Below are 25,927 nucleotides of genomic sequence, written 5' to 3' on the forward strand. Positions count from 1 at the left end.
ACTACCTGACTGTCCAATAATTTAATTCAATTCGGACACTATCTACCCGGAGTTAGCATTAGATCCCACTAGTTGAGGGTTCCCACTTCAGATACCAGCCCCAAGTCCCAGATTCTGAGCTTCGGACCCATTGAGTACAAATTTGGGATTCTCCTTATCCCTTCCTGAGGTGCTATTAATTTGCCCGAGCAGCTCATAGAACTCAGGGAAACATTTTCCTTGGTTTACCCAATTGTTTTTTGTTTGTTTGTTTTTGAGACAGAGTCTCGCTCTGTCACCCAGGCTGGAGTACAATGACACGATCTCGGCTCACTGCAACCTCCGCTTCCTGGGCTCTAGCAATTCTCCTGCCTCAGCCTCCTAAGTAGCTGGGATTGCAGGCGTCCACCACCATGCCTGGATAATTTTTGTATTTTTAGTAAAGAAGGGGGTTCACCATGTTGGCCAGGCTGGTCTTGAACTCCTGATCTCAGGTTACCCACCCACCTTGGCCTCCCAAAGTGCTGGGATTACAGGCACGAGCTACTGCACGCGGCCTACCTAATTGTTATAAAGGATACTACGAAGCATACAGATGAATGGTTTTAGCAAGTTAATTGAATCCAAGGAAGGGGTTAAGAGAATCACGGTATTTATCTGGTGAGAGTGTAGCCAACAGCTACTAGTAGCATGTAGCGCGCTGAGATCTTCACCTGGGAGATCTGACAGTGTCAGAGTGGAGTGAAATTGTAGGACCCACCACTGGGAGTGCACTGCAGAACTGGTCCTTGTGGGATGAACTACACACATTTTGGTGACCACAGGTGAAGTATTCTGGGTTGAGTGTGACAATAGTATGAACAGCTTGATTTTTTCCTGTCTCAAACAGTAAAGGGAAGAGCTCTCCAACAGGCCCACCCACCTGTCTTAAGGCCTGTGATCTCAACTCAGGAGGTACTGGGAATGGTCTCTCCCTGCTCTGGGCTGTTGCTGGCTCTTCAGTTTTGCACCACAGTCTCAGGACGGTGTGGCTGCCCCCTCCACTGCGTCAACTTTTACTTCAAGGGAATTATTTTGATGAGCATATCCAGATTAGTGGTCTTATCTATTCACACACACACACACACACAGACACACAAACACAGAAAATAAAGCCTTTCCCATCTACTCTTTCAACTTTAAAACAAAAAATAAGGCTGGGCATGGTGGCTCACGCCTGCAATCCCAGCACTTTGGGAGGCTGAGGCAGGCGGATCACCTGAGGTCAGGAGTTCGAGACCAGCCTGGCCAACATGATGAAACCTCCTCTCTACTAAAAATACAAAAATTAGCTGGCTGTGGTGATGTGCGCTTTTAATCCCAGCTACTTGGGAGGCTGAGGCAGGAGAATCGCTTGAACCCAGGAGGCAGAGCTTGCAGTGAGCCAAGATCACACCACTGCACTCCAGCCTGGGTGACAGAGCGAGACTCCATCTCAAAAAAAACAAAAACCCTTAACTACTTTTCCTTCTGTAGTAAGTTCCCCTCTTCTATGCTATTTTTAAGAGAATAGTACACAAAAACTTCTTTGTGTTCTGTTCTTTTTCTTTTCTCACTTTCTCTTCTGTTTTCCTGGCTTTAAGGACATCCCATTAACCGTTTAAAACTATTTGTTTTCAAGTTTTTGATACCTCACTGATCACGTCACGCTTTCCTCTTCTGCTGTCTCTTGATTTTTCTGTTCTCTAAATGTGGAGTGTGCATGGCTTACTCCCTGAGCTTCTTGGTTCCTGTCCACACCCACTGTGGGTGGCAAGCCACCCAGGTGCCGAGGCAAGAGACCAAGGACACAAGCTGTTCCAGTATAATAACATATAAAATAAGAATAGTTATACCAGATGTAGATCTTAGATATGATTATATATGAATATCATTAATCATTAGTTTGTAGCAATTACTCTTTATTCCAATATTATAATAACCCTCGCTCTATAATCATAACCTAGGAAAAACCAGGCCATACAGGGATAGGAGCTGAGGGGACATAGTGAGAAGTGACCAGAATACAAGAGTGTGAGCCTTCTGTTATGCCCAGACAGGGCCACCAGAGGGCTCCTTCGTCTAGCGGTAACGCCAGAGTCTGGGAAGTCGCCCGTTGCCAAGTGGACCATGGTCTAGCAGTAGCGTTAGTGTCAAGGAAAAACACCTGCTACTTAGCAGACCAGGAAAGGGAGTCTCCCTTTCCCAGGGGGAGTTTAGAGAAGACTCTACTCCTCCACCTTTTGTGGAGGGCCTGACATTAGTCAGGCCCACCCGCAGTTATCCGGAGGCCTAACTGTCTCCCTGTGATGCTGTGCTTCAGTGGTCACGCTCCTAGTCTGCCTTCATGTTCCATCTTGTACACCTGGCTCTGCCTTTAGTTAGCAGTAGCAAATTAGTGAAAGTACAAAAAGTCTCTGATAAGCAGAAATAATAGTGTAAGCTGTTTCTCTCTTTCTCCTCTCTCTCTCTGCCTTGGCTGCCAGGCAGGAAAGGGCCCCCTGTCCAGTGGACACGTGACCCATGTGACCTTACCTGTCATTGGAGATGGCTCACACTCCTTATCCTGCCCCTTTGTCTTGTATCCAATAAATACTAGTGCAGCCTGGCATTTGGGGCCACTACCGGTCTCTGTGTCTTGGTAGTAGTGGTCCCCTGGGCCCAGTTGTCTTTTCTTTTATCTCTTTGTCTTGTGTCTTTATTTCTACGCTCTCTTGTCTCCGCATACGAGGAGAAAACCCACCGACCCTGTGGGGCTGGACCCTACAACCCACTGCCCTTCCTTATCATCTCATCTCACAGCTTTAAACCCACCTACACGGCTCCCTGTTCCCTGCAGACCTCTCCCTTGAACACTGGAATCCTTTGTCCAGTTGTCTCTTCCAACACTCTGCTGGGAGGTGGAACAGCCATCTCCACCTTCATATGTCCCAAAGGGTTGTCCTGAATTCCCCCAAAGGTGTTCTCCAGCATTCCCCCAAAGGTGTTCTCCAGCATTCCCCCAAAGGTGTTCTCCAGCAGACCCAGGGTGGACGGGGGCTACCCTGTACTTCCTGGGGCTTAGCTGAACATGTCAACATGCATTTAAAATATAGAAGATATGACATTATTTGTGAGTTTTAAAAATAAGATAAGTGGATTAAAGAAATACATTGTTTTAAAAATTATTTATTATTTCTTCTAGTCTTTTTTTTTGAGACAGGGTCTCGCTCTGTCACCCAGGTTGGAGTGCAGTGGTGTGATCTTGGCTCACTGCAACCTCCACCTCCTGGGCTCAAGCGATCCTCCTACCTCAGCCTCCCAAGTAGCCGGGACTACAGGCCCATACCAACACACCTGACTAAATTTTGTACCTTTTTTAGAGATGGGATTTTGCCATGTTGCCCAGGCTGGTTTCAAATTCCTGAGCTCAAGCAGTCCATGCACCTCTGCCTCCCAAAGTGCCGAGATTACAGGCAAGAGCCACTGCATCCAGCCTAAACATTCTTTGGACGTGTGGGAGAAAAATTGTTTGAAGACCTCAGCCCTGCCTGACCTGCTCCCCCAGGACCTCTCGACCTCATCTCCTGCCTGTGTCCTCCTTGCTCCCTGTACTGCAGTCACTCAGGCCCCTTTCCTTTTCCAGGGTCCCCAAGTTGCTCCTGCCTCAGGGCCTTCCTATGGGTGGTCCCTCTGCCTAGGACTCTGGCCCCTCAGCTGCAGGTGCAAACACCCTTCCTAACCCAGGTCTTTGTTCTGATATCACTTCCTCAGTGGGGACTTCTGTGACCCTCTCCCTGACCCCCGCTTCAGCATTCCATCCCCACCCTCACCCTCACCTCTTGTCTATATTGGCTGTTCCACGTGTTTCTCTGTGCTGCTTCACCTTCCACTGTCTGGATCCTGGTGACAACAAGGCCCCCAGGGAAAGTACAGCCAGAAGGTGGGGGGCTGTGCTGGGCTTGGCCCCTCTCAGTGGAGCGCAAGAACGCTGAGGCATTTTGCAAATACATCTCTTTCGCCCCCTTAGCAGAGATTTTCCTTCAAATAAGTTGCAGCCCAGCTTCAATGACATTTAAGATTGGTTCTGTTCTGTTATTCTGTATCTACCATTGAGCACCAGGGCACTGCTGATCGTTTCTGAAGGCTGAGCTCAGCCTGTGACCCACAGAGGGGAGGGGGGCTGTGCTCAGCATGCGGTTTGGTCAGGGCTGGGTCTGTGCCCTGAACAGAAGCTCATTCCAGCCCAGCTCCCCACTGCTGCAGCCTGTGTCGGGGCTTCTCCAGGAGGGGAGTGGGTTCTAAAGAAAGAGGTCAGAAACTCACTTGTTTTTCCTGTAGGAGTTTCTTATCCCTGCATCTTTTCTGGTGCAGTGGGCAGCAGAGGACCATCTTCCCTGTGTATAAGATTATGGCCCAGGGAGGGGGTGTGTTGATTCTAACCAATAAACAGCGTATTTTTGACATTCAGGACTGAATTCTAAAGTCTCTTTCATGTTACCCAAGGTAGAACCCTGGAAGAAGAGGAAGAGGAAAGCAAAGGAGTCAGGGATGGCTCTTCCTCAGGTGAGATGATATTCTCGGGGGATTGTTCTGTCTCCTTCCTTTCAGAAACGCTGGGCCTTGGAGTTGGGAATCTTCTCTGAGTCTGAAGCGTCCTGCCTGACAGGTTTGCTCACACTCACCCGTGCCTTCCCTCAGTCCCTCTCATCTCACTTAGATTCCGTCTCTCATGACCCAGTGACATGAACTTGGGAAGAGGCTGCACTGGGCATGCTCCTGGGAAGGGCTCACACCCAGACATGGATGGAGATGGGGTGAGGGTCCTGTGGCGTCAGTGCTGTTGGGCAACATGGATTGTTCAGCCATATTTGAATATATTGCCAGCTCTGTGTAAACTGTGATAAGAGAAGCTGGTTATGAAGTCAGATGTTACTGTGTACAAGCACCCATGAAATGCTGTAAAATGAGACCACTGTGGGGAAAGCTTTGTAGCCTCATTTATATTGCATTTGATGCCGAACAAGTGAGTCACTGTGTTTCTGACTCCAAACTCCTTTTGTTTTTTTGAGTTTAGACAGAGTCTCGCTCTGTTGCCTAGGCTGGAGTGCAGTGACGCAATCTCAGCTCACTGCAACCTCTGCCTCCTGGACTCAAGTGATTCTCTTGCCATGGCCACCTGAGTAGCTGGGACTACAGGTGTGCATCACCATGCCCGGCTATTTTTTTGTATTTTTAATAGAGATGGGGTTTCACCATGTTGCCCAGGCCGGTCTCTAACTCGTGAGCTCAAGCGATCCACCCGCGTTGGCCTCCCAAAGTGCTAGGATTACAGGCGTGAACCACCGCGCCCGGCCTTCATTACTTATATTCAACCAAGAGAAAAACTTATCCCTCAGGCAACGCCCTGAAAAGACAGAATATTGGATGAATGTTTTCATACTTTTCCTCTCCCAGGAGAAATGGGAAATTGGTGTTTTTCTTGCAGTAACACTGCATCATGCCAGGGTAAGGCCTCTGTGAGCAGATGTCCTGTATTTTCCTACTAGACTTCTGTTAAGAGTTCCAACCTCTTACATGATTACTGGATTTCTCACAAAGGCAATTGGTTCATATATTGCTACTAAATTTGTGTCTCCATGGTGGAGGTAGTGTTTGGAAGTTCCTATTCCTCTATTTTATTGACATCATCACTTCAGTACAGTTTTATAATTTCTTTAAATAGGTCTGGAAATGTATTTTAATAGGGAGCATTGTATAATTCCTAATGGACTCGTGAGATGTATTGTGTGTTTGTGTTTAATGAGAGCTGCTAAAGAATGAAGATTGTTTGGCCGGGCGCGGTGGCTCACGCTTGTAATCCCAGCACTTTGGGAGGCCGAGGCGGGCAGATCACGAGGTCAGGAGATCGAGACCACGGTGAAACCCCGTCTCTACTAAAAATACAAAAAATTAGCAGGGCGTGGTGGCGGGCGCCTGTAGTCCCAGCTACTCGGAGAGGCTGAGGCAGGAGAATGGCGTGAACCCGGGAGGCGGAGCTTGCAGTGAGCCGAGATTGCGCCACTGCACTCCAGCCTGGGCGACAGAGCGAGACTCCGTCTCAAAAAAATAAAAAATAAAAAGAATGAAGCTTGTTTTCACAGTATCGTTATTAGTTCTTACACTTCAGTGCATTCTTCTCCTGGGTTGTGAGTATGTCATCTTAGTTTTAACAGATCCAGCTCCTACTTTACCTTTTTCTTGGTCTCAGCTCAGGCAAGTTCTGAAGTGGGCTTTAGCTGGAGCCTTGGTGAGCCCCATTTTCTCCTTTTTTTTTTTTTTTTTATATAAGGTCTGGCTTGTCGCCCAGTCTGGAGTGCAGTGATGCAATCTCGGCTCACTGCAGCCTCCACCTCCTGGGCTCAAGCCAACCTCCCACCTCAGCCTCTCAAGTAGCTGGGACTACATGTGCATTGCCACCACACCCAGCTAGTTTTTATATTTTTTTGTAAAGATGGGGGTCTCACTATTTTGCCGAGGATCGTCTCGAATTCCTGAGCTCAAGCAATCCACCCGCCTTGGCCTCCCAAAGTGTTAGGATTACAGGCATGAGCCATCACGCCCAGCCCATTTTCTCCATTTTAATTTAGAGCAAATGCAACCAGCATTTACTGCTTGATTCTGATGTTTGGTGAAATTTTCTTGTTTAATATTAACTTTTGGGTGTTTTTCAAATTTCCTTTTTGGACTGATTTTTAATTATCCAATAATTTCTTCGAGTAAGTATTGTTGCAATATGTACTTCTTAAATCTATTAAATTAATGTATGACATTAAAAAATGTCCTAATCTTATGATTTCATAAGTAAAATAAACTAAAACCTCCACTGGGCTTTTGTTAATGCCTAAATATCTAAATTTAACTGGAAAAACTGGTATCTGTATTTTTAATATTTGTATTTAATACCAATTGGAGTACAAGTTCTTACATATTTTTGTTTTAGCATTTTTACAGCTTAATTTACAAAAATGTTTGTAAACTAAATTAAGTATAATTCATGCATTTTAATTGTCCCAGACTTTATGAAACACACATGAGCAAAAAAGACAACTAAAGATATCATCAAAAAAATACATCATTGAGACACATCTCCTTATTTCACTTAATTTAACTGGTATATGTGATGTGCACACATGAATATATAGATGCATACGCCCATGGTTTTATAAAAGACATACCATCATTTAAATAAATTTTATGTGTTTTATCGTTTGAAATCATATTTTAAATATTTTCTATGGCCTTAAATTTGTTCTCTGCTGTCTTTTTCTTTTTTTTTTTTTTTTTTGAGATGGAGTTTCACTCTTTTGCCCAGGCTGGAGTGAAGGGGCGCAATCTCGGCTCACTGCAACCTTTGCCTCCTAGGTTCAAGCAATTCTCCTGCCTCAGCCTCCCGAGTAGCTGGGATTACAGGTGTCCACCACCACACCTGGCTAATTTTTGTATTTTTAGTAGAGATGGGGTTTTACCATGTTGGCCAGGCTGGTCTCAAACTCCTGACCTCAAGTGATCCATCTAACTTGGCCTCCCAAAGTGCTGGGATTACAGGTGTGAGCCACCACGCCTGGCCTGCTCTCCACTATCTATTAATGAACTAATAGGATGGTAACATATGGGCATAAATGCGTTTGTGTATATGATGACCTTTGGTGAAGTTCCATATTGTTAGCCTTGAACTAGTTTCAGTTTTTCTCAGGTGACCACGTGTCAATTTACTTTTGGTGCTGTTTAGGAAAAACAACTCAAAAACCATGTTTTCCTCTGCTCTCACACCAACACCACAATCCACACAGAAGACTTCTGTGGCCAAATGCGAGGGATTTCTCCCCACCAACAAACAGCGAGCAACCAACTGGCTGTCCTCCAGTTCAGTTCCAACACTGTCTGCATGAAGACAGTGTCAGATCTCACAGATTGATGGCTCAGTTCCCAATTGCATGTCCAGGCCTCTGAAACTTCTGACCGACCAACTTCAAGTTGAGGTTCCCATGAACCCTTCTTTGGGTTGGATTAATTTGCTGGAGCAACTCTTAGAGGTCAGAGAAACACTCAGTTTTACTGGTTGATTATAAATACTATTACAGAAGATACCAGTGAAGAGATGCATAAGGTGAGGTGTGGGGAAAGGGGTGCAGAGCTTCCCTGCCCTTCCTGGGTATGCCGTCTTCCAGGAACCTCCACGTGTCAGCCCTCTGGAAGCTCCCTGAAGCCACTGCCCTCCAGCCCGGGTGACAAAGCAAAACTCCATCTCAAAAAAAAAAAACCAAAAATAAAGAAAGAAATGTACATATTTATACAAAACTCATAGCCACTTTTTTTTTTTTTTTTTTTTTTGAGACGGAATCTCGCTCTGTGTCGCCCAGGCCTGGAGTGCAGTGGTGCGATCTTGGCTCACTGCAAGCTCCGCCTCCCAGGTTCATGCCATTCTCCTGCCTCAGCCTCCCGAGTAGCTGGGACTACAGGCGCCTGCCACCACGCCTGGCTAATTTATTTTTGTATTTTTAGTAGAGATTGGGTTTCACTATGTTAGCCAGGATGGTCTCGATCTCCTGACCTCGTGATCTGCCCGCCTCGGCCTCCCAAAGTGCTGGGATGGCTCAGCCAAAACTCATAGCCACTTTTATCTTTGTTTTCTCTTGATTCTACTCAAATTTCCAGTGAGAAAATCCTGAATTCAATGCTGAAATTAGGCCTTTATATGTGCTTTCTTCTGTAAGTGTGACCTTGTAATAAAGGAAGTGGTTTGTTGTCCTTGATAATCTCATTTGGCTCCTGTATAGTTCTTTGAGATAATTTCTTTGCCAGCTGGTTGTCTTCCAAATGTGTGCAAACTATATTATACTACTTTATGCAAAGAGAGAGACACTACTTTTTACTATATCTTTCTAGGACTTTTTATTCTGTTTTCAGTTTAAATTTGCTTACCCCTGATATTTTAAAGTCTCTTTCTTCATAAAACACTATTTGAACTTGAATATATTAACACATTCTGTGGCCAGTTGTGCTCCACATCATTTTACCCTTCATTCTCCAACATTCTCTCATTTCTTGTACTTCTTTATTTGTATTTATTTATTTTTACTTTTATTATTATTTTTACTTTTTTGTAGAAACAAGGTCTTGCTATGTTGCCCAGGCTGGTCTCAAACTCCTGGGCTCAAACAGTCTGCCTGCCTTGGCCTCCCAAAATGCTGGGACTACAGGCATGAGCCACCATGCCTGGCCAATTTCTTATTTTTTAAACCTCATTTTCACAGTAGTTCAGAGGATTTCAGCCATAGTGTAGCATCTAAAAGACTAGGAAAGTTCTTTTCTAACCAGTTTAATGACCAAGAAACTATTCAGACCAATCTACATGTCATTCATTCACAGTAGAATGGTAAACCAAAGAGCTGTGGGCAGCTGCTGATAGATGTTGCACAAAAGGATGTTGGGAATCTGTTAGACGTTGGTACATGTCGTTACATAAACGAATTCTTCCAAAATGACCACCCTTTCAGAACCTTGGACAGATACATTGACTCCTTTGCGCTGATCTCAGACACTGAGATTCTGAAATGAAAACTCTGAAGGCTGTTGACTATGTAGCCTTCCTTAATGCTGTAGCATTCCAAACCGCCTACTTACCCTGTTTGGAAGACTATTCAGGGCATTGTGAGCTGCTGTTTCAGGTAGCTTGCCTGTTGCTTAACTGATTGCTTAGGTTTAATTTTAATTCCTAGACACCTGGGTACAGGTACTTGCTCTGTCATTTTTAGCCCTTTGACCTGAGACAGGTTTCTCAGCGTGTCTGTGAAACAGTTGTCCCCACAGGAAAATGGGAGCAGATCTTTCTCTCATAGGCTACAGTGTTGTATGTGTTAGTACACATAAAGGATTTAAAATACTATCTCGCATATGGGCATTGTTCTTAAATCCGTGTCATTGCTATTGCTCTCATCATAGTTTTAAGACTCTGACTTGTTTTTTCTTCAAAGCCACTGTGGATGTTGTCATCCTTGAAGACACCACTCATTCTCTAGGTCATCTAGATGCTGAATATTACTTGATGTGTCAGACATAATATCTACCTAACACTGGTAGAGATAAACTTGTGCTGGGCTGTTTTGTTTTGTTTTGTTTTGTGTTTTGTTTTGTTTTGTTTTGTTTTGTTTGTCTCCCTGTTGCCCAGGCTGGAGTGCAGTGGCGCAATCTTGGCTCACTGCAACCTCTGCCTCCTGGGTTCAAGCAATATCCGGCTAATTTTTGTATTTTTAGTAGAGACAGGGTTTCACCATGTTGGCCAGGTTGGTCTCGAACTCCTGACCTCAAGTGATTCCCCCACCTTGGCCTCCCAAAGTGCTAGGATTACAGGCATGAGCCACTGCACCCAGCTGATTTTGTATCTGTATATTTATTTTCCACAAAACAGAAATCCACACTAATTTAGAGGATGTCATAACCTCTTAAGGAAAAGAATAATAAAACAGGATTAAGCAGACATAACTTGCTCAAATAAACCTTAGTGTGTGAGAATATAGGGAAAAACTGATTCAGTTTCTCTTTTTTTGTTTGTTTGTTTGTTTTTGTTTGAGATAGAGTCTTGCTCTGTTGCCCAGGCTGGAGTGCAATGGTGTGATCTCAGCTCACCACAACCTCCGCCTCCGGGGTTCAAATGATTCTCCTGCTTCAGCTTCCCAAGTAACTGGGATTACAGGTGCCTGCCACCACACCTGGCTATTTTTGTATTTTTAATAGAGACAGGGTTTCGCCACATTGGCCAGGCTGGTCTCGAACTCCTGACCTCAGGTGATCCACCCGCCTCGGCCTCCCAAAGTGCTGGGATTACAGGCGTGAGCCACCACACCCAGCCGGATTCAGTTTCTTCTACTGTACTCTTGCAACACAGAACGCTTCCGTTCTCCCAGATGTGTTGGGTTTTCCATCACATCAATCAAGCAATTCTGCAGTGGATATCACCTGGGTGTCCTCCCATTCAGTTCAATTCTGATGATGTCTGGATATAGCATCACATCCCACAGGTGTAGGGCTCAGTCCCACAAGGGTGCAGCCACCTCAATGCCATTCGCAAACACAAGTTGTGGCTTGGGTTTCTCACTAACTGGCTGAAGTTGTAAATTCTCATCACCTTTTCGTTGGGACCAATTTGTTAGAGTGGCTCGCAGAACTCAGGGGAACACTTGATTCATATTGATTCATTTATTGCTCAAGATATAACAAAGAATGCAGATGGAAGCGATCTGTTGGGTGAGATATGGAGAAGGGGCTCTGAGCTTCCATGTCCTCTGTGGGTGCACCACTCAAGGAGCCTCCATGTTATCATCTGTTCCAGATGCTCCTCAGAACCTTAATTTTTTGCATTTTTAAGGAAACTTCATTACATAGGCATGACTGTTTACATTATTGGCCATAGATGTTCAACTGAACCTTCAGCCCTTCTTCCCTTTTCAGTGTTGGAGATTGAGCCTGGAAGTCCCAACCCTGTAATCTTTTTTTTATTTATTTATTTATTTATTTATTTATTTTTATTTTTATTTATTTATTTTGAGACAGAGTCTCACTCTGTCGCCCAGGCTGGAGTGTGGTGGTGTGATCTCGGCTCACTGCAACCTCTGCCTCCCAGGTTCAAGTGATTCTCCTGCCTCAGCCTTGTGAGTAGCTGGGATTACAGATACGCACCACCATGCCCAGCTAATTTTTGTATTTTTAGTAGAGACAAGGTTTCACTGTGTTGGCCAGGCTGGTCTCAAACTCCTAACCTCAAATGATCAACTGGCCTTGGCCTCCCAAAATGCTGGGATTACAGGCATGAGCCATGGCGCCCGGCCTAACCCTGTAATCTTGCCTTGGTCTTTCCAGTGTCCAGCCCATACCCTGAAGCTATCTAGCCCCCTTCAGCCACCAGTTAGTCTCACTGATGTACAAAAAGATACTTACCACCTTACAGATTTCAAGTGAGCTCTTTTCAGGAAAAGGGGACGAAGATCAAGTCTGTATGTACCGTGATCACAGCCTGGATGTATCAGTCTGCTTACTTGAATTGAACCTATTCTTACAGCTCTCTCCTCTTCTCGTTTTATGTGAAGATTCAAATTTTCCTCATAGTTACTTGGGGAAATGTGTTTTTCATTTTAGGGACAGTTGACATTCAAGGATGTGGCCATAGAATTCTCTCAGGAGGAATGGACATGCCTGGACCCTGCTCAGAAGACTTTGTACAGGGATGTCATGTTGGAGAATTATAGGAACCTGGTCTCCCTGGGTGAGGATGACTTTGTTTTAGAAGTCAGGGTCTGTTCTTGTGTATGTTTTCATTTTCCCTTGTGAGTCTCTTGAGAGCCCCTGCATTCCTCAGTGAGGACTGATGTCCTGTTGACTCAGAAATGAAAAGCCTGATCATGCAGAATCTGAACTTTAATCTTGCCGTTTCGTGAGGTGGTCTGCCCACTTTGTGGAGAGTTTTAGAGCTTTGTATGCATAATACCTTGTACCGGACTTTTAAAATGTTTGATTTTCTGTTTTCTACTTCTGTGCTTTTGATTTAGTGGTTCATGGAAGAAAGCTAGATATCTGCGTAGGGTGGTGTTTGCTAACCACTCAGGAGGCATTCAGTGGATCAATTGTTGAAATGTTTTTCCAAATCCATCTGTAGTTTCCTCTCTTCTCATGTAAACCTAAGGGTGCGATTCTGGAAAGCCGCAGCACATTATATTTCGTTTTCTTTTTTTTTCTTTTTTCTGTTTTTTTTTTTGTTTTTTTTTTTTTTTTTGAGATGGAGTTTCACTCTTGTCACCCAGGCTGGAGTGCAATGGCACGATCTTGGATCACTGCAACCGCAACCACTGCCTCCTGAGTTCAAACGATTCTCCTGCCTCAGCCTCCTGAGTAGCTGGGATTACAGGCTTTAGCCACCACGCCGAGCTAATTTTTGTATTTTTAGTAGAGACAAGGTTTCGCCATGTTGGCCAGGCTAGTCTCGAACTCCTGACCTCAGGTGACCTGCTCATCTCAGCCTCCCAGAGTGCTGGGATTACAGGTATGAGCCACCATGCCTGGTCTTCTTTCTTTTCATAAGCAGGAATCTCTCCTTTTGATCTGAGTATTATCTCCTTGTTGGAACAAGGGAAGGAGCCCTGGAATGTGGAGAGCCAAGTGACAATAGCAAGTGGGAGTGGATCAGAGGTGTGATCACAGGTCAGAGTTCAGATGGGCAGAGAGAAAGCATCTCATTAGACAGTGTTTGAGAAACACCCTGCAAATGGAGAGTTTTTGGGGAAAACAAAAGTTTATATCCTGTGATCACTGATAAGACTTTTTTTCCCTACCACTTAATACTCTGTTCTTTAGATGTGTAAAAGTTTATCCTTCGAACCTGCAGTGGTGCTACAGCTCAAACAGCAACACATGCAAAGTCTTGATCGTGATCTACAGCTGTCAGTTACTTGGTTTCTGTGAACTCTTGGTTCCTTTCCAAAGGGTTGCTTTCCTCCCTAGTCTCTCCTTCTGTGCTTGATGCAATCAAAAATCCTTATTTTTCTGTCCACAGAGATGAGACGTGAGGCCTCCATAGTTTTGACAAGTGCCCCTATCCATATTTTATCCCATTTCATGAGCTTGGAAGACCTACTTCCAAGAGATAGGAAACACTGGCTGCTCCTCCTTTGCACCCGGGGCCCCAGAAACTTCACGGAGCTGTCTTAAGCTTTCCTTGCCTGTTGAGGTCTCAGCTACTTCTTCTCTTCCACTTTGCGACAGTTTGTGGGTGTGGGTGACAAGGGGAGTGGGTTGGATCTTCTGAGATGGTTAGCCAAATTGTTAAGTACAGTGGACAGAAACGTCCTCTTTTTGATCCCAGTCCTACATGGAGTGTGTATCCTATTTTTTCACACTTGAGCATGGGATTCATTGAACAAAACAAACCTGGAGGCATCACGCTACCTTATTTGAAACTACATTATGAAGATATAGTAATTAAAATAGGATAGTACTTCCTTAAAAATAGACACACCAACCAGTGGAACAGAATAGAAAGAGTAAAAAAAAAAAAAGCCAGATTCGGTGGCTCACCCCTGTAATCCCAGCACTTTGGGAGGCTGAGGTGGGTGGATCACGAGGTCAGGAGTTCGAGACCAGCCTGTCCAATATGGCGAAACCCTGTCTTTACTAAAAATACAAAAATTAGCCAGGCGTGGTGGCGCATGCCTGTAGTCCCAGCTACTCGGGAGGCTGAGACAGAAGAATCACTTGAACCCAGGAGTCAGAGGTTGCAGCGAGCTGAGATTGTGCCACTGCACTCCAGCCTGGGCGACAGAGCGAGACTCCATCTCAAAAAAAAAAAAAAAGAAGAGTCAAAAAAAAAAAAACAAATGATGGATATACGGCCAGTTGCCTTTTGACAGAGGTACCAAGAACACACAATGAAAAAAGGACAGTTTTTTTCAATAAGTGTTGCTAGAAAAACGCAATATCCACACACAGGAGAATGAAATGGATGTTAATCTCACACCAGATACCAAAACTGATTCAAAATGTATTAAATACTTAAACGTAAGACCTGATAATGTAAAACTACTAGAAGCAATCGTAGGAGAACACCTACATGATGTTATCCAGGCAATGATTTTTTGGCCTTGACCCCAGAAGCTTATGCAACAAAAGCAAACAGATAAATGGGGTAGCATCTACTGAAAATGCTTCTGCACTGCAAAGGGAACAATTAACATAATGAAGAGACAACCTACAGATTGTGAGAAAGTATTTGCAATTTGTATATTTGACACCAATTTAATGTCCAAAATGTATGAGAAATCGAAACTACTCAATAGCATGAAAACAAACCCATTAAAAAATGGCCAAAGGATCGCAATATACATTTTTTTCTTTTTTTCTTTTTTTTTTTCTTTTGAGACAGTCTCCCTCTGTCACCCAGGCTGGAGTGCAGTGGCACGATCTGGGCTCACTGCAATCTCTGCCGCCCAGGTTCAAGCGATTCTCCTGCCTCAGCCTCCCAAGTAGCTGGGACTACAGGCGTGCACCACCACGCCCAGCTAATTTTTGCATTTTTGGTAGAGACAGGGTTTCACCACATTGGCCAGGCTGGTCTCGAACCCCTGGTCTCAGGTGATCTGCCCACCTTGGCCCCCCAAAGTGCTGAGATTACAGGGGTGAGCCTCAATATACAGTTCTTGAAGGAAGACACAAACAGCCAACATCACTACTTGCAGAGATGCAAATTTAAAGCAGCATAAAATATCACATAGCTGTCAGAATGGCTACTGTCAGAAGGACAAAAGATATGTGTTAGCAAAGATATGGAGACTAGGGGGTTCTCATACACTATTGGTTGAATGTAAATTAGTCCAGGCATTATGAAATATTATATGGAAATTTTTCAAAAAAATAAAAATAAAAGTGCTATATTATCCAGCAGTCCCACTTCTGGGTATACAGTTGGCCCTTGAACAGCACAGGTTTGAATTCCATGGGTCATCTTATATATGGGTTTTATTCCAGTAAATATATTGGAAAATTTTAAAGACATTTGCAACAATTTAAAAAAGCAAACAAATTGCATAACCTAAAAATATCATAAAAATTAAGAAAAAATTAGCAGCTGGGTGTGGTGGCTCAAGCCTGTAATCCCAGCACTTTGGGAGGCCGAGGCGGGCGGATCACAAGGTCAGGAGATTCAGACCATCCTGGCTAACACGGTGAAACCCCGTCTCTACTGAAAAAATTAGCCGGGCGTGTTGGCGGGCACCTGTAGTCCCAGCTAGTCGGGAGGCTGAGGCAGGAGAATGGCGTGAACCCAGGAGGCGGAGCTTGCAGTGAGCGGAGATCGCGCCACTGCACTCCAGCCTGAGGGACAGAGCAAGACTCCGTCTCAAAAAAAAAAAAAGAAAAAATTAGGTATGTCATGAATGCATGAAGTATTACTCTATTATTTATCACCATAAAAAATACACAAATCTGGCCGGGTGCGGTGGCTCACACCTGTAATCCCAGCACTTTGGGAGGCCAAGGTGGGTGGATCATCTGAGGTCAGGATTTTGAGACCAGCTGGCCAACATGGTGAAACCCTGTCTCTACTAAACATACAAAAAGTAGCTGGGCGTGTTGGCATATGCCTGTAATCCCAGCTAGTTGGGAGGCAGAGGCTGGAGAATCATTTGAACCAGGGGAAACAGAAGTTGCAGTGAGCCAAGATCGCACCACTGCACTCTAGCTTGGGCGTCAGAACGAGACTCTGTTTTAAATAAATAAAAACACAAATCTATGATAAAAAATTAAAACTTATCAAAACTTATACACACACTTACTGCATGTGACACCATTTGCACTCAAGAATAATACAAACAGGCTGGGTGCAGTGGCTCATGCCTGTAATCTCAGCACTTTGGGAGGCCGAGGCAGGTGGATCATAAGGTCAGGAGCTCAAGACCAGCCTGGCCAAGATGGTGAAACCCTGTCTCTACTAAAAACACAAAAATTAGCTGGGCGTGGTGTCGGGCACCTGTAATCCCAGCTACTCGGGAGGCTGAGGCAAAGAACTGTTTGAACCCGGGAGGCAGAGGTTGCAGTGAGCCGAAATCGTGCCACTGCACTCCAGCCTGGGCGACACAGCGAGACTCTATCTCAAAAAAAAAAAATATATATATATATATATGTCCAACATCAGATTCAACCTCGAATATTAACGTTGCGGCCCAAAATAAAGAAGCAATTAAGAAAATGTCTCTTGTGTTCTGACCAGGCACAATCGCCAGGTTCCCAGTTTTTCAGTTTCCCGCCACAACAGAAGCACTGCACTTGGTCATCGGTGCCTGTGTAGCACGGCCCAGCACTGGCCAGCTGTCTCGGGGTCAAGTGGGCAGAGGCTGGCCAGCTGTGAAACGACTTTAATCTAGCTTCTTCACTATGCATGGCAGGGCTCCTCGGGTGTGTGGAGTCTGATCTATCCACCACCTGTCCACTTCTCAAAAGCCGGTCTGCACGAGTCTCAGAGGGCCTGTCTAAATCACAATGCTTTTCCTCTCCCTGATGGTTTTCAACTTGGTATTGACCATTTGGGACACCAGGATTTGCAGGTTTGGTGGCACTGTTTTCAAAATAAAAGCTGCGGATAAACCTGCAATTCGGCGCTGCTTTCTTGTGTCTGTCAACTGCTGAGCCTCCACGGTGCCACCTGTCTACAGCTTCAGGGCAGCTAAGGCCCCTCAGGGCGTCTCCTCCATCGCGCCGATGCCCAGGCAGGCCCACCACCTGCAAAGCCAGCAAACGTTTTTGATCTATTAATCTCTTCTACTAATTCTTCATCCTCATTGATGTCTGCAGACACATACGTTTTAGATCCTTCGAAACTGTTCAAAGGTGTCTTCTCTTGAATATAGGACTTGTCCACCGTCTCGCGCCAGGATAGCGGCTCCAACCGCCCAGGCGATCGGCCTTGTCCCAACGGGAGGGTCCCGCGGAGGGGCAGCCCGAGCCCCCTACCATTGGAAATGCCAAACCCTGCCCTGAGCCGGGCCCAGCCACCCAGGCTGACAACTTACGATTAGCACCGCGCCCTCTGGGGAGCCGCCAAGGTGCAGCCACTTCCCAGAGCTCCGAAGGCTCAGCAAGAAAAGAGGAAGCCAGGCCGGGCGTGATGGCTCACGCCTGTAATCCCAGCACTTTGGGAGGCCGAGGCGGGCGGATCTCGAGGTCAGGAGATCGAGACCATCCTGGCTAACACGGTGAAACCCCGTCTCTACTAAAAATACAAAAAATTAGCCGGGCATGGTGGCGGGCGCCTGCAGTCCCAGCTACTCGGGAGGCTGAGGCAGGAGAATGGCGTGAACCCGGGAGGCGGAGCTTGCAGTGAGCCGAGATCGCGCCACTGCACTCCAGCCTGGGCGACAGAGCGAGACTCCGTCTCAAAAAAAAAAAAAAAAGAAAAGAGGAAGCCACGAACGCTCCCAGCCTCCAGCTGGAAACCTCGCGGTGGGGCTGCGCTTGCACAGTGAGCACCTCGTGCCCCACACCCGTGTCTCCTTCTTTTTTGTGTTTATTTCACTTTCCATAATCTTAGCATAATATCATCCAGCTCCATCTATGTTGTTGCAAGTGGCATTTTTTTTAAAAGCTGAGTATTAGTACACTGTGTTTTATACACATGCACACACACACGTGTGTAGGTTGCATGGCACTATATATATAGTGTGTGTGTTGTATGTGTATCTCACAGAGTCTTTATCCATTTATCTGTTCAAACACATTGAGGTTATTTCCATATCTTGGTTATTCTGTATAATGCTCCAATAAACATGGGAATTCAAGATATATTTTGGGGATTGTGTTTTAAATTCCTTTGGAGATTTTATATGTATGTGTGTGTGTATAAATATATATTTTTATATAAATATAATTATATAAATTATACCAAATATTATAAAAATATGTTTTTATAAATACGTATTAAATAAATAAATATATATTATATATACATATATTTTTGGGGGGGACAGAGTCTCGCTCTGTCACCCAGGCTGGAGTGCAGTGGCATGATCTGGGCTCACTGCAACCTCCGCCTCCTGGGTTCAAGGAATTCTCCTGCCTCAGCCTCACCAGTAGCTGGGATTACAGGTGCCTGCCACCACTCCCAGCTAATTTTTGTATTTTGGGTAGAGATGGGGTTTCTCCATGCTGGCCGGGCTGGTCTTGAACTCCTGACCTCAAGTGATCTACCCACCTTGGCCTCCCAAAGTGCTAGGATTACAGGTGTGAGCCACCACCCCCTGCCGCCTTTGGATGTTTACCCAGACATGGGATTGTTGGATGAAATGGCAATTCTATTTGTATGTTTTTTGAGCTACCTCCTGGTAGTTTCCACAATGGCTGTACCAATTTACATTCCCATAACAATGTGTGAGGATTTCCTTCTCCTACATCCTCACCGACACTTATCTTTGTCTTTTTGATAATAGCCATCCTATCAAGTATGAAATGGTAGCTCATTATAGTTTTATTTTACATTTTTCTGATGATTAGAGATGCTGTCTCTTTTTCATATGTCTGTTGACTATTTGGATTTCTTCTTGTGAGACGTGTCTATTTAGGTCCTTTGCCCATTTTAGGACAAGTTATTCATGTTTTTGGTATCGAGTTGTATGAGTTCCTTATGTATTTTGGATGTGTGTGTGTGTGTGTGTGTGTATACATATAGATAATATTTTTTTCAGTTGTATTGCATTTCTTTTTCTTATTGATTTGAGTACACTATATATGCTGGAAACAAGTAATTCCTTGGTTTTTGTTCTATCTTTCTTATCTTTTTATTAATATCAGCTCTTAAATTTTTTATAAACTGAATTGTCATTTCTCCTTTTATACTTCACATCAATGCTTTTCGGGCTGTGTGAGAAATCATTTTGTTCTCCTTTGATCTATAAATTTCATTACTCATCTTCACAATTTAAATCAGATATCCATTCAGAATTAAGTTGTTGCATTGCAGTAACAATTGATAATATGTTCACTTAAGCCTCATGACTTTTACGGGATGGAAACCAAAATGTTTTGTTATGGTTTCTACTCTTTCTCTCATCACCACTGGAGCGCACATTTCTGTGAAGCCTTGTGGTCATTCTTTCCCTTCTTCCTGCCTACTGGACATGTTAGCAATCCCACAGCACTACAAAACAAAGCTTTGTGTCCAGAATCTTTAATGGGCTTTTTTTCTCAAAGTATCAATTATTTTCATATATATATATATATGTTTTTTTGAGACAAAGTTTTGCTCTTGTTGTCCAGGCTGGAGTGCAATGGTGCGATCTCGGCTCACCACAACCTTCCCACCCCCTGAGGTTCAAGCGATTCTCCTGCTTATTCATTTTACAAGTAAAATAAAATAAAACAAAATAATCCCACCTACTCTCCTGAATAGCTGGGATTACAGGCATGCGCCATGATGCCTGGCTAATTTTGTATTTTTAGTAGAGATGTGGTTTCTCCGTGTTGGTCAGGCTGGTCTCGAACTCCCGACCTCAGGTGATCCACCTGCCTTGGCTTCTCAAAGTGCTGGGATTACAGGCATGAGCCACTGCGTCCGGCCTATTTTCATATTCTAAAGGGCAAAGTCCACTGTGTTTAGAGGTATTTTCCCCATGCATTCCTTATGTTTCCTACATCTTTTATCAGCTTCTGTTCCAGACTCTAAAGATTTTGGTGTAAAAAATAGCCTTGAAAGATGGTGGTACTGTCTTCATAGGCGTTACAAGATAGATAAATTATTTGAACAACATAACAAAGATGATGCCTTCCACTGAGGCAAAAGTTAGGAAGATTTTCTTGCGACCCACTTTAAAATAGTGGGGGCAGGGTGGGGTGGCTCACGGCTGTAATCCCAGCACTTTGGAAGGCTGAGGTGTGTGGATGACTTGAGGCCAGGCGTTTGAGACCAGCCTGGCCAATATAGTGAAACCCCATCTCTACCAAAAATACAAAATTAGCCGGGTACGATGGCACCGACCTGGATTCCCAACTACTTGGGAGGCTGAGGCCAGAGAATCCCTTGAGCCTGGGAGGAGAAGGCTGCAGTGAGTTGAGGTGGCACCACTGTACTCCAGCCTGGGCGACAGAGCAGGACTCTGTTGCAAAAAATAAACAAAATAAAATAAAATAAAATAATGGTCCAGGCACGGTGGCTCACACCTGTAATCCCAGCACTTTGGGAGGCCGAGGCAGGCGGATCACAAGGTCAGGAGATCGAGACCATCCTGGCTAATGCAGTGAAACCCCGTCTCTAGTGATAAGCAGAAAAGAGGGTTGAGGAAGGGGCTTTACTGGCCCAACCGGAAACAAACTAAGACCCCAGGACTCTATTCTCTCCCCTGGACACCCTACACCAATCCCTGATGTCACATAATGCAATTTAGTGTAATCCACAGTGACATTGATTGTTGGTGTTTAATCCAAATGATAATGAAACCTGACTTCTAATGTGCTTAAGGACTTTAGCTCCAAAATTAATCTACTGTTCAGTCCACCCTAGGAGAATTACAGACTCAATTTTCAGAATTATTAGAAGTGCACTACAAGACCACCGTGCTTCTCAAAGAGATAGGAGAGATCAAGAGGAATCACTAATCCTGTACAGAAAGGGTGTCTCCAAATGGCAATTGCTGGAATATGAATGTTTTCTCTCATCCTTAGTGCATGAAGGCTTAGGAGAAACTGATTGTCTCCTCCTGAAAACATCCATGGTCTCTTCATATTGACAGATTGTTTTCCATCTCCTACTTAAAGAATCAGTATTTGAGGAAGTGGTAACAGTACAAACTGGGTTTCAGAGAGCAGCCCTTGGGCACAAAAGCTTCTAATGATGTATTCTGTGGTTTAAGCATAGTCTCATATGAATCCCACAGTGTACTGTTGGAAATGAAAGCTGGGAGTTGCAAAGAAAATGTGTACTTGAACAAAAGATTTCTCAGCAAGGCAATTTTACTTCTGCAGAAGGGTGCTGCCTATGAGCCTGATTGCCATGAGAGCACCCTGAACAAAGGAAAGCAGGGATTCTTATTCTTAATGCATTGGGCCCCTACTGCTGTGTCCTATCTCCATTGGCTGGAGCTGGACTGCACAATCTAGACTGATAACAATTGACTAAAAACTTAAAAATTTCCTAAATAGGTAAAGGTGCGATGGGGAACAAAGAAAGGGATGGGGTTGGTTGTGGGAAACTAGGAGAACCATAACATTTCCAAATAAGGAAAGGAGCCTGGGCTGCAAGCTGGGACATGCCTGGGCATGTCTGGGCCTGCCCAGGCAGGCCAGGAAACATATGGGTTAGGCCTTTTGGTTAACAGTACAGGGACATAGGATTACTTATTTCTTTACTGTATTTACCAACTGCCCAGGGGACAACAAAGGGTTATTAGTAGGGTAAAAAATTTGTTAATAGTATGAAATATGAAGGAAACTAGAAGCTTTTAAGTGGGACTATCATTCTTAGAATGTATTATTCTTTTTTTTTCTTTTTTATTATTATTATTTTTTTGCACACAAAACAATAAACATTTTCTAAAAGTACATACAAACAGAAAGATGCATATCAAACATATTAGGAAGGTTGCACATGGGAAGACGGGGAATAGAAATGGGGGGTGGGAATTAAAGAAAATAAATGAGAGAGGGACTTTATATGGATCAATGATAATAACTCAATCCTCTATTTGACAAAGAAGGAGAAGGAAGAGGAAGAAAAAGAAAGTGGGATAAAGGATCAGAAAGGGAGGAAAATAGAAAAAATTAGAGTATGACTCCAGGGTAGACCTGTTTTGTTGTCGCTTGGTTGGTTGGTTGGTTTGTCAGTTGTATTTTTCATATGTTTCGCCATGTTGGCCAGACTGGTCTCGAACTCCTAGCCTCAAGTGATCAACCCACCTCGGCCTCCCAGAGTACTGGGACTACAGGCGTGAGCCACCACGTCCAGCCCCCACATTGCTTCTGGCCTCTGTGGTAGACCTCCCAGACAGGGCAGCCGGGCAGAGGCGCTCCTCACTTCCCAGACGGGGTGGCCGGGCAGAGGCACTCCCCACGTCCCAGACGGGGCGGCCGGGCAGAGGTGCTCCTCACTTCCCAGATGGGGCGGCCGGGCAGAGATGCTCCTCACTTCCTAGACGGGGTGGCGGCCGGGCAGAGGGGCTGCTCACTTCCCGGATGGGGCGGCCGGGCAGGGGCGCTCCTAACATCCCAGACAATGGGTGGCTGGGCAGAGGCGCTCCTCACTTCCCAGACGGGGCGGCCGTGCAGAGGCGCTCCTCACTTCCCAGACGGGGCGGCCGGGCAGAGGCGCTCCTCACTTCCCAGACGGGGAAGTTTTGTTATTCTTAACAAAAAGGGAAGTTTTGAAGAGGAACTTTTATTCTCCACAGTACAATTTTGATTTGTAAAACACACAAAATTTAACACGTTAAAGATTCCATTTGTACAAGAGGCTTCCACTTAAATATATTTCAGAAATCATGCCTTATTGCTATTTTACTTGTATCAAGTATTAATATGGAGATAAGTACATAATTTGAAATTACTAACATTAGGTTTCTACCTTGTATGATTTTATCACATATTGGTGTTTCATTTCCCATAGGTTAGAGCAAGACATAGTGTTCAGTGATTTCTCTGATAGGTTCCAATTTATTTCTGGCATAAAAGCAAATTCTTATGTCTGCTGCCATCTCAAGATAGAGGCAATTGTGCATTCTTTAAATATGATTTGTCATGGAGCAGTTCCTAGAGAATTGTAAGGTCATTCTGCGTCTATGTTATGTTAAGATACCTCAATTTTATTTGAAATTTGTATTGGCATATTCTATAAATCTTTATCCATGAATATAAACTTGTTACAAACAAAGTTATGAAATAAAATAACACCAATCTACAATAAGAGGGCAGGACTTAAAATGACTCTATATACATCTGCATTACTTGAAGAAGACAGTTAAATTCTGCCTTGCCCGAGATTGCGCCACTGCACTCCAGCCCGGGCGACAGAGCGAGACTCTGTCTCAAAAAAAAAAAAAAAAAAAAATTCTGCCTTGCATAGAGTTTAACTCCACTGCTCTTTACCAACCCTGCCAAGGTCAAGCCCCCTTTGCTCTAAAATTTTGGATTTTGACAAATCAGTAGGTTTATCCATCTACGTGTTCCTTAGCTTTCCAGTGAAAGTAATAGTCCTGCCTGTTCTGTGATCTGCCCGCCTTGGCCTCCCAATGTGCTGGGATTACAGGCGTGAGCCACCGCCCCCGGCCTGAGTGTACCTTTTTGAGTCATTTTCCCTGTGTAGCCCTCATGTTTCTGACATCCTTTGTCAACTCCTGTTCCAAAGCACTCTTTCAGGGATTGTTGTGTAAGAAATCAGGCCGGGCGCGTTGGCTCACACATGTAATCCCAGCACGTTGGGAGGCCGAGGCGGGTGGATCACGAGGTCAGGAGATCGAGACCATGGTGAAACCTCGTCTCTACTAAAAAATACAAAAAAATACAAAAAAATTAGCCGGGCGCGGTGGCGGGTGCCTGTAGTCCCAGCTACTCCAGAGGCTGAGGCAGGAGAATGGCGTGAACCCGGGAGGCGGAGCTTGCAGTGAGCCAAGATCGCGCCACTGCACTCCAGCCTGGGCGACAGAGCGAGACTCCGTCTCAAAAAAAAAAAAAAAAAAAAAAAAATCATTCTAAGAGATGTTGATGCTGTCATCATTGGGGGTAAAAGACAGACATGACCATGTAACAAAGATTCTGCCTCCCACTTGAAGGCCCTACATATTTCATGACAGTCTTGATGACGGTGGGATGCTGAGAGCAAAATGATTTTCTGGAAAAGGAAAGGATGGGTTGAGGGATAAGAGAAGGCACTGTGGTCATGGAGTAAATGTGTTTATCAAGCTGGAAACAAAGAGGAGTAGGAAGCCTCCCTGGTCCTCCATGCTAGTGAAGCTCATGTGAGGGAAGAAGGATTTAAACAAGCAACTCAATGTGCTTTGCTTACTGTTCATTCTTTTCCTGGCAGAACAGTGAAGATTCAAGGGTGACCAAATTGACAGAGAGCTCTGGGTGACTTGAAAGCATTCTAGTTTCCGTATTTGAGCCTTAAGCAGCCAGCAGGCAGGTGGCACTGGGAGGGTTGAGCTTTGCTGCTGCCTTCCTTACCAGGCAGACACTCTCCTGCTCTGCGCCCGAGTTTCTTCCTCTGTCCCTATCCTGACTTCGTCAACATTATGGAAGAAACTAAATATTCTTGGAATTTGTTGTAAGTGGGGAACTCAAACGTCCACAGCTCTGCTGGATACGCATGCCCCTGTTTCCATCCTGGCCTCTGTGACACAATGCAGGGAGGGTGGGCTAGGTGTGGGGGAGGCTGAAAGTCCCCGGGGATAAGCATGGGTCATGGGTGCAAGTGTGGGCAGAAAAACAAAGGCTCCGTATCTGGCCCTCCCTGGTTGCTGAAAGTACAAGCAGAAGGATGAAGCTTCACAGAACTTAGGGTGAAGAAACAAAAGATGAAACCTCCCTCTACCCTGGCAGCCCCCATGCTCACCCCATCTACACCCCTGCATTTCCCACAGGCTGCCTGGGATCCTGTGGTGCAGCCCGCTAGACTGTAATTTCTCTATTAGGGAAACTGTTTGTACAGCAAATTGGGAGGCCAGAGTTGAAGATGGCTCTCACGTAACGTATATTTAAAAATTACCTTACTCAAGCACGCTGGAGTTCAACCTGAGTTTCCAGATCACTCTTTATATTTTCATGGCTTCCGGCCCCCATCCACGAGGCAGCCTGGAGACTTCCATCCACTGCTTTTTAGGCACCAGGTCCTAGAGAGACAGGGACCATCTCCTGAGACTGAAATCCCACCCTCAGAGCCTTCTGATCTTTCTGGATTCAGGAGAGTTTCCTCCCAAGGTGAAAACGGGAGGAGGCGGGTGAGGGAGGCATTGTCTTCGCCCTCTCCCTCCAGTGTTTCCTAACCTTGACCCATGTTTGACTTAACCACAAAGGGTCCACCCATCCCTATATGCAGCCCCACACGGGACTTAGGACATGACTCTCTCCAAGGGTGGGACCCAGCCAGGAGCAGTGGTTAAAACTCACCAGGAGATTCCTACGTACAACCAAGTTGAGAGTCAGCCTATGTTCGTGCTTATCCCACTTTAACCCACGTGTGAAACACCTGGGGTTGTTATTCAACTGCAGATACTGATTGAGCAGGTGGGGGTGGGGCTGTGCCTGAGGGTCTGTGTTTCTCAGAAGCTACAGGTCTGCGGGTGACACTATGGGCACCCAGTCCTCTTTGCTCAAGTAAATGAAACACGATGATTGAAACGTAAAGTAATTGGCCTGAGATGAAAAGGAAAACTCAAAACACCAGTAAGACGTG

At 45.0% G+C, this 25,927-nt stretch overlaps 1 protein-coding gene across 1 annotated transcript in view; it reads left to right on the forward strand.

Annotated features, from left to right (window-relative positions):
* The window catches only part of LOC129460668 (zinc finger protein 665-like), a 42,766-nt gene that overhangs the window by 2,973 nt on the left and 13,866 nt on the right, over nt 1-25,927 (forward strand). The window contains 4 exon segments of the mRNA XM_063615536.1: nt 4,483-4,542; nt 12,151-12,277; nt 13,094-13,177; nt 13,180-13,209. Coding sequence (XP_063471606.1) covers nt 4,483-4,542; nt 12,151-12,277; nt 13,094-13,177; nt 13,180-13,209 — 301 coding nt within the window.

The sequence above is a fragment of the Symphalangus syndactylus genome, chromosome 13 (genome assembly GCF_028878055.3).
Source record: "Symphalangus syndactylus isolate Jambi chromosome 13, NHGRI_mSymSyn1-v2.1_pri, whole genome shotgun sequence".
In the NCBI taxonomy this organism is placed as follows: domain Eukaryota; kingdom Metazoa; phylum Chordata; class Mammalia; order Primates; family Hylobatidae; genus Symphalangus; species Symphalangus syndactylus.